The sequence below is a fragment of the Canis aureus genome, chromosome 16, assembly GCF_053574225.1.
Source record: "Canis aureus isolate CA01 chromosome 16, VMU_Caureus_v.1.0, whole genome shotgun sequence".
NCBI classification, from domain to species: domain Eukaryota; kingdom Metazoa; phylum Chordata; class Mammalia; order Carnivora; family Canidae; genus Canis; species Canis aureus.
The window spans coordinates 12,849,636-12,861,665 of record NC_135626.1 but is presented as its reverse complement, the minus strand read 5'-3'; the positions used below and the strand labels follow the sequence as shown (position 1 = coordinate 12,861,665).

Below are 12,030 nucleotides of genomic sequence, written 5' to 3'. Positions count from 1 at the left end.
ATTACATTCCCCAGTTCCTTCTTCTCTGACCTGGGGGCAGCTAAAAATTACCCATCTCTGAAACAGGCTCCTCTTCTGTGGGACGATGGAAGGGACAGCGTGTGCAGATACATTATTTGAGAAGGTCACAGTGTGTGCCCATAAGGTGGTGTCAGAGCAGCCGACGAGAAGGGGTGCCTACACCACCCGCGCGCCCCCGCAGCTCCCCATGGCCAAATGTACCTCCCCAGTGTGAAGCAGGCACATGTCCCAGCAGACCCCAGGGTCATAGCCTGAAGCCAAGGGGCAGAGCTACTGCCCAGCTGGCTCACAGGAGCAGGATACCACCTGCCAGGGCCCTGGCTTCCACCCTTCTGCCTGTGGGGCCTCTGACTGCCCAGCCCCAGCCTCCGCCCCATCCTGCCCCAGCCCTCAGGCTCTGCTCTCCTGCAGCTGGAGCGCATGCTGGAGAGCACCGCTGTGCGCGCCCAGAAGCAGCTGGTCCTGCTGCACCGGCAGGAGGGGCCCGCACCCGCCCGCACTGTGGAGTGGCTGAACATGCGGAGCTGGTGCTCTGGCCACCTGCACCTCTGCTGCCCACGCCGCGTCTTCTCCAGAAGAAGCATGCCCAAGCTGGTGAGGTCCAGGCGCTGGACTGGCCCCATGGGAAGTCCTGGCCTCCCCCACTTGCTCTGTGACTCAGTAGTGCATTTCCTCCCTGTTCCCTCTGTGGGTCTCTGTTGTCTGAGCTCCTTGGGCACTGGTGGGGGCAGCTTGCCTCTCGGTAAGCTCACACTTACTTGAGCTTAAGCTCTGGGAACAGGACCTGGGAGGTCACCGATGTGGCCGCTGTCCATCAGCAGGTGTCCATCTATGGGGTCATGGAGGGGAGGCCTGACAAGGACACACTGGCACGCATGGACCTCCACTGGGAACCTGGAGGGAGAGTTGCGGGCAGGGGAGGTAACCAGAGCCTGCCAAGGGGCAGGAGGGGAGCCTCCTCAGCCCAGGGGGCTTGGGGCCAGGTGCCCAGAGGCTACCCGCATGCTGTGGCCTGCCTGGCCCCACAGCTCAGTGGGCAGTGTCCCTGCAGTGGCATCTGTGCCTGGAAGCCCATGCTCTCTGCTATGGTGGGGTTGGGGCTTGGTGTCCCTTTGGGGACAGCTCTCTGGGGGCTCTGTGGGTGGGTGACCCTGCTGCCCACACTGGCCCATCACCCATGTGCCCCAAGGGCCTCCTCCCAGGCAAGCCTGGGCACCAAGGAGCTGCTAGGGTCAGTATGAGATGGACATTGCTGCACCTGGAGGGGCTCTGGGTCTGGAGTGGGACCGCAGCTGACTGTCTGCTGACTGCTCCTCCCACCCCCCAGGTGGAAATGTACCAGCGCGTCTTCCAGAGGCCCCCGGATCGGCACTCAGACTTCTCCCGCCTGGCTCGGGTGCTGACTGGCAACGCCATTGCCTTGGTGCTAGGAGGAGGGGGGGCAAGGTGAATTCCCACCCCAGCCCCACTGTAGCTGCTAGCATGTGTGCTTGTGTGTGCTTGTGTGTGCATATGTGTGCGCGGGCATGTGTACATGTGTGTACACATGCATGGGCATGCTGATGAAGAGGCCTCTGTGCATGTCCTGGGAGCAGTGTCTGTAGACAGGCCCAGCGCATGGCCAGCTGGTTTCCGCATGGGGTACAGGTCACAGCCAGGGCCTTCTGTCGGCTCTCCCAGGGTGTGATGGTTGCCCATGTGGTCGGGCTGTGTCTTTGCTAGAAGTGCCTGCTTGTCTGCCAGCCCTTTGTGCCACCTCTGAAAACTCTGTTCTTATCCTTTGCCAGTCTTTCCATTGGGCTCCGGGTGAGTTTCTTTACATTTTAATATACTTTGTAGAGTCATGGCCTGACATGCTTGCAGACCTAGTGCAACACCCTCGGTTCTCTGGGCTGTTGAGTCCCATAGAGGACATTCCCCTAAATGATCGCTGCCCTGTGTCTGTCACTCGGGCACTTGCCACCTTTCTCCTGAACTGAAAGAGGAATGTACTGGAGCAGTACAGCAGTACAGGAATCTCCTGGAGCAGGAGAGCAGCAAGGGGACCCTGCAGGGAGGTGTGTGCAGGTCCAGGTCTTCTGCAGGTGAACCGGATGCGCATGCAGAGGCAGAGCAGTGCCCCCACATCTGAGTTGGACCCCTGCGCCTCAGAGGGAGGGAGAGAAGGCAGGCAAGGGGCACCTGCGCTGGGTCCTGGGCTGGGGGTGCCCTGTGGGATAGAGTTCCTCATGCCCCCTCCTCTCTGGCCAAGTTCCCGAACCTCCCGAGCACCCCGCACACACACCCCACCCTCCCAGCCCTGCTGCTGCACTGGCCTCTCCCTGGGGCTGAGGAGAAGGTGCCTGGCTCAGCACCTCCCCATCCCAAAGAACATCCCCCCCAGAGTGAGCTGAAGGAGGGAGGGGCTCGGCAGGACTGGAGCCCCTCAGCAGTGCCATGGGAAGGCTCTCCGTGGTCTCCTGCCTGTGGAGCCAGACCCGTGCTCACACCTGGCAAGTCACGGTGCAGCCTGGAGGCCAAAGAGGAACCAGACGCTCTGCTCTAGGAAGGGTCAGGACCATGCGGAGGAGCCTGTCTGAGCCCACTGACTGCACTCCCTACCTGGAAATCACTGGGGCCTGCGTCTGGCCTGAGTCCCTTATGGCAGGAGAGCGAGGTGCGCACAGCCCTGGCCTGGGTGGCGCGGCATGAACACTGCTTGAGCACCCAGTGATCCCAAATATTCTAGTACCTGAAAGCAGCCAGCAAGCCTGGAAGACCTGGTGACTTGCCCAATGTTGCCAGACTGAAGGGGAGACCAGGCCACTTCCTGGGGACTGGGACACTGAGCTGGCCCAGACCTGACCCTGGTTTGTAGGCTCAGCAGCGTGTTTAATGAAAATTTAGTTTTTGTCAAGATGATGCTTAGTTTAAAAGCCACGTGCCCCCCCCCCCCCCCCCCCCCCCCCCGCCCAAGGCTATCCTCTGCCACCATCCTCCGCCTCCAACACCAAGCCCAGGCCTCACTGCTCACCTGCATTTCCAAGCAGCATTTCTGTTCTGTTTGTTTGGCTCTTTCAGTTTTAGATGATTGAGCCCTAGTATATCTGTCTGTCCATCATCTGCCTGCCCACTATCTGTCCATCTCCCTGCTCGCCACTCACAGTCCCAGCTGGTTATCACTGGGTCTCTTCCTCCCCCAGCGCTAAGTCAGTTTGTTGCTATGTGTCCCATGTGTCCTTCCTTGTGACTGCCATTTGCTGTTTCTGGGGTGTCACCAGTTGGCACCCAGACACCCTCCAGCACTGGAGCGTCCATGTGCACACAGCCATCCAGGCAGCCTCTACTTCCCTGTGTGGGACCGCCGCCCCCCCCAACTCCCGCCACCTCAGGGATGCTGGGATGCCATCTGGAGCTTCCCTTCACTGTTACCTGGGACCTCGAGTTGTACGTCCCATGTTCAGCTCCATTTCCTGGACCCCTCATCTCCCTCTTTCCTGACACATTCCTGATCTGGGGCGTATTCCTTAAGGGATGTTTAGGAAGCAAAAGTTCTTAAAAACCCTGCGTGGCAGGAAATGCCCTTGGCATCAGTTTGGGGGGGAAGCCAAGATGGAAGTCATATCCCCTGAGAATGTCTAGGGGTCCTGCTGTGGTGTTTGGAGCCTCTGGCACTGTGTCATTCCTGAGGCCTGCCTTCCCTCCGGAGGCTATTCCTGCAGGGTCTTGGCCACTGCCTTGGGGCAGGCCATCCATCTGCTTCGCCGGGCGGGCTCCAGTGGCCCTTCCAGATTTAGGAGTCATGGACTTCAGGCCTGGGGATATTCTGTGGTGCACCCCACGTGGGCTGGCCCTCTGTGCCCAGGGCTCCCGTGACAGGCGCCCAGGCGCTCCCTATCTCTCCCTCGTTTTCCATCTGTCTTTTTGTTCTGCTTTTCTGGTGATTGTTCTCAGATGGATCTTCTAAAATATTTCTGACGTCTGAGTGCTTTCTCCCTGGTCTTCCCTCTGAGTGCGAGGCTGGGAACTCAGAACAGGCGAGCAGGTGCCTTGCTTGCTGGCCCTTTCCACTTGGCTTGCTGCCCCGTCCACTCCACAGGCAGCTGGGTTTTCAAGGGGAAGTAGGTGTCCCTGCCATGGGGCTCCATGCAGCCTGCACCTGCGTACCGTGTCAGAGGGCGTCTCTCTGGGGCTGACGATGTCATGTGCTTGGCTGGGCAGTAGCTGCTCAGCCGCACTGACGTTCCCTCATGTTTAACGGCTGGTGTGTCTCTCGTCTCAGGTTCAGAGGAGTGGTTTATGCAGTCTGGATATGAGCCTTTTGCCAGATATACTTATTGCTAATTTTCCCTCTCCATCTTTGACTTTTCATTTTCTCCGTGGTATTTTTTGGATAAATAGTTTTTAATTCTGATGAAGTGTGATTTTCCATTTGAATGGTCATTGCATCTGGTGTCCTGAGTGCCCTGGCCTATGCCAGGGTCACCAACGTGTCAGCCTTCCCGGCAGCTCTGGGAAGCAGCATGTCCCTTCAGCCCTGACCCACCTCATGTTTCCTGTGGTGGTGCCAGCAGCTCTGGCTGAAGGCTTGCCCTGCCCCGAGGCCGTGTGTCACTGCGTGGCTCCGGTGTGACACGTCCATCCTTCCTGACACCACCACCACCCGTCTCCACCGCGTCGTGGTGAATCTTGACTTCAGGCACTGCAGATCCTTCCGTGTGTTTTTTGCCTTTTTCAAAATTATTTTTGGCTCCTCTAGGTGCTTTGCATTCCCATATAAATTTTTAGCATCAGCTAAGTATCTTATGGGATTTATTTTTTCCTGTAGTAAATGGCATCTTTTAAATTTCAGTTTCAAAGCGTTGTTGCCAGTACATAGAAACACAACTTATATTTGTACATTGATACCGTATCCTATAGCCTTGCTAAATTCACTTATTCTAGTGGCTTTTCTATAAAAGATTTTTTTCCCATTTCCTATATAAAAGTCATATCTTTTGGGAATTAAGGCAGTTTTTCTCTTTCTTTCCAAAATATGCTTATGTCTTTTGTTCTTTTTCTTGCCTCGCTACCCATGGAAGGGAAAGCGTTGGCTTCTGTCTCTGACTGTGGCGTTGGCTGCAGCTGTTTGCAGGCGGAGGCCGTGCCCTCTGTTCTCAGCTTGCTGGGGGAGCATCTGTACATCTGTTGAGGTGCTGAACTAACATTGGGTTTTACAGGAGAACTGACCTCGTGTTCTGGGGACAGACCGACTTGCCCACGATGTGTTGTCCTGTTCCTGTATTGCCAGACTCCCTTTGAACCTGAGTGTGCTTGTCTGTCCTTGCTTGAAATGCATGTAGGTTTGTGTGCTGGCTTCAGAGTTCTGTTTTATTTCCCCCTATTTTCTGAAGGGTTTTATGTAAGGTTTGTGTTACTCTTCCTTAAATGTTCAGTAGCATTCACTAGTAAAACCATCTGGACATACAGTTTTTTTTGTGAAGATTTAAAAATGAAAGGCTCAGTTATGTTGATGGTTATAGTACGATTCAGATTTTCTTGTGTCAGGTTTGGCTAGTCACGTTGTTCTAGGAATGTGTCCATTCTGTCTGCATTTTCCTACTTACGTGTGAGGTTCACACCTACCCATCATGTTTTAACTGGAGTATCTGCAGAGTAGCCCCTCTGCACGCCCGACACCCCTGCCCTCTGAGTCCATCCTCTCTGCTCTGTGTCTTCTGGTTCCTTAATGTCCGCCCTTCACTGTGTTATTTCTGTAAGTTGAGTTGTTTGATGTAAACCGTTGTTTTTCCCCCCAAGTCCTGGGGAGTAGGCCCTGCCCTCAGAGGACGGGGAGGCCAGCCCCCTGCCCCTGGGGAGGCAGGTTGCCTTCTGTTCTCAGGCTGCTCTCAGGTATCTTGCATCTTGGGTTTCCGGGAATATGGGAACAGTCTTATTCTGGTTTGTGCTTAGACTTGGTCCTGCTCCTTCAATGTGAGGCTTGAGGTCGAGGTTGGTGCCTGCAGACCAGCATCTCTCCAGGCTCTGCTCCTGCCCACTACCCTTTCTGGGCTCCTCCGCTGATCCTACACATTCTCTCCACATGGACGGACAGCCGTCCCATGGAGCAGTCTTCCTGGCCACCCAGAGCACCCTGACCCTCAGCCAGCAGCTTCTGCCCTGCATCTGTTCAAGGGGTGCCCTGGGTGTGCCTGGGCTGCTACTCCCCTGCTGAGCACATTCCTTGTACCAGATGCCATATCTCTGCTTCGCAAGTTGCCACTTGGCCCCATCCTAGACTTTTCAGTTTTATCCCCAGGGGTCAGTCTTGTCTTTAATTTCTGGAATTTTGTTTTAGGCTTATACATAAGTATTCAATTTTTTTGTGGCAATATTCAGTATTTTCTTTGAATAGTGTTAAAATATGCATGCTGTAAATCTAGTGTTTTAAATATTTTAAAATGTGAAATTGGGTGGTGTCAGGTGCATTCACAGTGTTCATCACTAGAACTTTCCATCTCCCTGCACTGAACCTGTGCCCCGACCGCCCCATTCTCCACTCTGTCTGTGGGTTTGACCCCTCCAAATCCCAGCGTGAGGAGAGCCCTCGTCCTTCTGTGTATGGCTTCTTTCACTCAGCATAAGGGGCTCCATCCGCCCCCATGGTGACTTCATCAGGATTCCTTTTCCTCTCTAAACCAAGCAGCATCCCTCACAGTGTATGAGGTGCTTCGCTGACTCGTCCACCCATCGGGCACGCAGACCCTGGCACTTTCTGGGCCCAGCTGCTCTGTGCCGGGTCGTGGGCCCCTGGCTCCCTCTGGGCCCACCTCTCTGTCCTCCTGGCCGTGGCCACGTGGCCTGTTGTCCTCCGGCTGCTCCTGACGGGCACCATCTATGAGAAGGCTCAGGTGATGGCTTCGATCTGACCCTGGCTCCCCGGTCCCTGTGGGGGCTGCTCTGGGTGCCCTCCGTCAGCCCCGGGGCTGCTGCCTCGAGGGCACTGATCAGGAGCCCTCCTGGTGGGCCATGGTATGTTGGCCACCCTGTTGAGTCTGCACATAGCCTGTTGAGCTTTGCTGCTGCTGAGGCACTGAGAGGCACCCCGGTGGCATCCACAACCCCCCACACACACACCCCGACTAATGCAAGAGGTGGGCACTGAGGAGGAGGGGGCGGCTTGGGACCACTGTCTCGGGCGCCTTTTGCCAGCACATGCAGGATTGTGTGCCTGGCTACAGTGCTCACTCCTGCTCTGTGCTCCTGGTTGGCGTAGAGGCTGTGCCCAGGTTGGTATCATCCGGGCCCTGGCAGAGTGTGGCATCCCTGTGGACATGGTCGGAGGGACATCTATTGGGGCCTTCATGGGTGCCCTGTACTCCGAGGAGCGGAACTACAGCCAGATCCGGATCCGGGCCAAGGAGTGGGCTGAGGTAAGGGGCCTCTGCTGTCCACAGGGCCAAGCGCCAGGCCCCTGGTCGCAGTTCTGCAGGGCCCTGGCTTCGGGTTTGTGGGGTGGTCGGGGGTGAGGAGCCCAATGAAGTAAAGATATCAGTGTTGGGGGTCGGCTCTGGGTGGTGCCTGGTCTTAATTTTATAAAGGTCACTAAGGACAACGTGGAGAGGTTGGCGCCATCAGAAGGAAAGGTTAATGGCACCTGTAGTCCTGCATCCCACAGGGGAGCACCCATGCCTGCGAGGGGCAGACAAGAGCCAGGGGAAGGCCTAGGCCAGACCCCTTATTGGGGTTTCTGCAGGAAGGGAGGAGGGCAGGGTGAGCAGCTTCCCATGGGTTGGGGTGTAGGGCTGTTCCCAGCTGGCCTGACCCTGGCTGATTGCGGCAGGGGGTGAGAATTTGATAAAGCAAGTCCAGGTGTGGGCTCGGGACCGCTATTTGCGAAGACTCCCCAGCGGCGAGCTCCTGCCTTTGCTAAGCACCAGCCAGCTCTGCAGCAGCAGTGGCCTCTCCCGGGGTGCAAAGACCCCCATGCAAGGGCCCCAGGGACAGAGAAGGTGGGGGGCAGCGAGGATGGCTGGGAGAAAGGGAAGCTGCCCACTGGGGCAGCTCCATGGGTGGAGTGGAGCATGGTGAGGTGGAGCATGGGGGGAGCTCACTGCCACCCTGTGGTGTGGTCTGCATCTGTGGCTCCCTTGTTCTCATGGAGCAGGACAAAACCCTGGCTAAAACTCAGCAGGGCCAAAAGTATTCGAGTTTTCCTTCTAGAAAGGAAGTTGGTCCTGTTCTGTAGCAGAAGCTGTCAGAGCAGGTTCTGTGCCCCACCCACGTGGCCCCGCAGACACTTCAGAGACACCCCTCAGTGGCCACTCCATGAGGGCTCCAGGGGCTAACGCAGCTCGTCACGAAGGGTGGTGTCAGAGAACAGGGGGTGGGGGCCATGTGCTTCAGCCTCAGCGTCAGCTGCATCCGCTGCAGGTGTGGGCATGGCCAGGGGCTTTGGGCCTGATTGCCCCCATTGTCCTCGGTGTGCCTTGGGCCAAGGGACCCTGCAGAAGGCCACTCTACAAGGCAGGCAGGCTGTCCCTCTCTCCCTACCTGTCTACAGGAGCCTCTGGTCTCTTGCCATGCCAAGAGCCACCAGGTGGCCTCTGCAGGCTCTGTGGCACTAGACAGGGGCTCCTTGAGGAGTGCCTTGCTAACTGCAGAGGACCCTGAGTCGCTGCACAGGTGTTCCTCTGCTTGTCCTGTTCCTCTCAGCGTGAGCATGTTGGGGGGCAGCTCACCCTCGGCTGGGGGCCCTCCCTGTGTATGGCCTGTGTTCTGGGCTCTTCTGTCTCAGCTTTTGTTTGCACAGAGGCAGAGGACCTTCCTCTCCATCCCTGCCCCTTAAGAAGTCAGGCAGCCTTGAACCCAGGCGTTCTGGGGGCCAGGCCAGCACGGCCTGCCCGTTACCTGTCCTGCTCCTTGCAGGTCTCAGTGGCCCCATCTTCACTGAGTAAGGGTGGGCCTCAGTCCCACAGAGAGAGAAGACTGGGGGCTTTGGCAGAAAGGGCCACTGCTTCCCAGACCCCGATGAGAGCCGTGGTGGGATGTGAGCTGGGGCGGGGCAGCTGGTCACTCACCCACCAGTGTTGCCCTGGACTGAGCTTTGTCCTGAACACCCCCCAGACCCCCACCTGAACAGGCAGTGAGAGCCAGGTGTCAGTGAGCATCTTCACAAGACCTCCAGGCATTCACTCCCCTCAGAGATCCCTCAGGATGCTGTGTCCCTGCTCCCTTTCTGGGCCCCATGGGATCATCCAGGGCCTGTGCCAGCAGGTGGGGGGGTGCCCCTCATCCTCTGCAGGGTTCTCATGTGTGCCCTGCCCACTCAGGACATGACATCCATGGTGAAGACAGTGCTGGACTTGACCTACCCCATCACTTCCATGTTCTCGGGAGCCGGCTTTAACAGCAGCATCTGTAACGTCTTCAAAGACCGGCAGATCGAGGTGCTGCCCCAAGCAGGGACCATCCTGGGGAGCCCCAGCTGGAGCCCACAGCCAGCCTGAGCCTGACTTGTGTCTGGACACTCAGCATCCTCCCTATCCCCTCAAGCCACTGGGCCTCCAAGGCCGAGGGAGGGCCCTTCTGAGTCCTGCCCTCCCCTTGCAGGACCTGTGGATCCCCTACTTCACCATCACCACGGACATCACAGCCTCGGCCATGCGGGTCCACACGGATGGTGAGTGCCTCGTCCTTGGGTTCCCTTCATGCAGGCCCAGGCGTGCATGGGGCACAGCCCCTACTCGGGGCAGAGTGGCTCAGTGGAGGGGTATTGAAGCCCCAGCACTGGGGGGCAGGCAGGCAGAGAGCCTGGTGGCTCCATGAACCAGAGGACACACCAGGGTGACCCAAGGAGGCAAGAAGCTCATGGAGACCTGAACACAGAGAGGAACTTGCTATGAGCATGAAAGAAATGGGCAGGGACATCACCAAGAGTCTGGAAACACCCAGAAGCCCAAACTGGACACAGGTGGAGATAGCTGTGTGGGCTGAGAGCAGAGAGGAGTGAGGCAAAGGGCACACTCGGGGCACCTGTCTATGCCTTCAGATCAGCAGGTTCTGGGAGACGCGGGCTGGGCCCCAGGAGGCCAGGGCATGGCTGGCAGCCAAGGGCCCCTTCCAGGCCAGAGTGGTCTGGGAGCCGAGTGCATGTGTCTCTTTGGAGGTGAGTGGGACAGGGGTGCTCACAGAAGGCTGTGGCCAGCCCTGTGTTCCCTCCAGGGACAGAGCCTCCCTGTAGAGGAGGAAGAACAGAAGGTACGTCTGTCTGTTCAGGACAGGTGCCGTCCAGCAGACTTCAGGACCCCACATTTGCAGGGCTCTAGGGGTAGAGGGCAGGGACCCACTGTGGGCAGCGAGGGCCCCCCTCCTGCCCCTTGGCAGGCTCCAGTGACCTCCCCCATCCCCCAACTCCCTCACAGGCTCCCTGTGGAGGTACGTGCGTGCCAGCATGTCCCTGTCAGGCTACATGCCTCCCCTCTGCGACCCCAAGGATGGACACCTGCTGATGGATGGCGGGTACATCAACAACCTGCCAGGTACCACCGCCAGTGGGGGTGGTAGCACACATTGTCCTCAGAGTGTTCTGGGGGAATTACAGGGCTCAGGGGACCCAGAGAACACGTGTAGGCACAGACATGCCCTTGTACACATGCTTGGGCACTGTGTGCTCCCAGCATATGGCTGTTTGTCAGCTTAGCAGCGCCCAGGACAAGGGCCAAGTAGAGGAGCTGAGAGCAATTAGGTCCCATCTGTGCCCACAGCCGGAATTAACAGTCAGAAAGTGCCAGGTTTGTTGTGGGTGAGGCCCCTCCATTGGGCACACCTGTCACCTGTTGGACGGTTCTGAGGCTGCCCCTCTTCGGGCCCAGGAGTGACACTAGAGACAAGACCCTCTGGCCCTTGCAGGCTGTACCCCGTCCCTGCTCCAGGCCCTGCTCCCCTGGGGCTCTGCATGCCTGCCCTGGGGGGTGACCAGGACTGTCTTCCACCAGCGGATGTGGCCAGATCTATGGGGGCAAAGGTGGTGATTGCCATCGACGTGGGCAGCCAGGATGAGACGGACCTCACCAACTATGGCGATGCACTGTCTGGGTGGTGGCTGCTGTGGAAGCGTTGGAACCCCTTGGCCACAAAAGTCAAGGTCGGGGGCATAGCTGTGCCCAATGCCCAGGCTGCCAGGTGTCCCCAAGGTGGACAGCGTGGTGCTGCCCACACACCTCCCATGGGCGGAGGAGGGTTGTAGTGCATTCTGGCCTCCAAGGCCAACGGGGCTGCAGTCATTTGCTCACTGTCCTTGCCAGGGATCCTGCCTGGACCAGCTCTGCAGAAAGGGGACAGGCCAACTACCACCAGGATACATCTCCAGGAACCCTGGCTGGGCGCCTACCCTCCTCCCAGGCCTAGCAGAGATGTGCCTCCCTGTGGGAGAGGGGAGGGAGAGGGCCAGGGCACGAGACACAGGCAGCTGTGCCCCTACGGGGTTCCCGGGGCCATGTGGGGACTGCAGAGCCACGCTCAGATGCTGTGATGGCAGCAGGTGTTGAACATGGCAGAGATCCAGACACGCCTGGCCTATGTGTGCTGCGTCCGGCAGCTGGAGATGGTGAAGAACAGCGAGTACTGTGAGTACCTGCGTCCCCCCATCGACAGCTACAGGACTCTGGACTTCGGCAAATTCAACGAGATTTGTGTGAGTGCAGCTGGGCTGTGGAGGGTCTGTGGGGTCTAGAGCCTGCCTGCCCTCACTCCTGGGCTCAGAAGTGGGGGCTCCTGACGCTTGGTCCCGGGGTTGCTGGTGTGTGTGCAGGAAGTGGGGTACCAGCATGGGCGGACAGTGTTTGATATCTGGGGTCGAAGCGGTGTGCTAGAAAAGATGCTACAGGACCGACAGGGGACAAGCAAGATGACAGCGTGTGACGTGAGTGCCCAATTTGCGCCCCTGCTTCCCTTCTCACCTTCTGGGACTAGTCCTCTGCCTGCCTCGATGGGCCTGAGACATGCAGGGCGGCCTGTGGTACTTCAGCACACCCTCTCAGCCGCTCAGGC

At 58.0% G+C, this 12,030-nt stretch overlaps 1 protein-coding gene across 7 annotated transcripts in view; it reads left to right on the top strand.

Annotated features, from left to right (window-relative positions):
• The window catches only part of PNPLA7 (patatin like domain 7, lysophospholipase), a 65,516-nt gene that overhangs the window by 52,221 nt on the left and 1,265 nt on the right, over nt 1-12,030 (top strand). For 6 of the 7 annotated variants that reach the window (XM_077851604.1, XM_077851607.1, XM_077851606.1 and 3 more), the window contains 9 exons: nt 433-615; nt 1,349-1,467; nt 7,256-7,412; nt 9,312-9,428; nt 9,592-9,661; nt 10,404-10,520; nt 10,977-11,125; nt 11,522-11,674; nt 11,792-11,902. In XM_077851604.1, coding sequence (XP_077707730.1) covers nt 433-615; nt 1,349-1,467; nt 7,256-7,412; nt 9,312-9,428; nt 9,592-9,661; nt 10,404-10,520; nt 10,977-11,125; nt 11,522-11,674; nt 11,792-11,902 — 1,176 coding nt within the window. Of the gene's footprint in view, nt 1-432; nt 616-1,348; nt 1,468-7,255; nt 7,413-9,311; nt 9,429-9,591; nt 9,662-10,403; nt 10,521-10,890; nt 11,126-11,521; nt 11,675-11,791; nt 11,903-12,030 lie in introns of those variants that run through there. The other variant, XR_013354042.1, reaches the window with a different exon arrangement.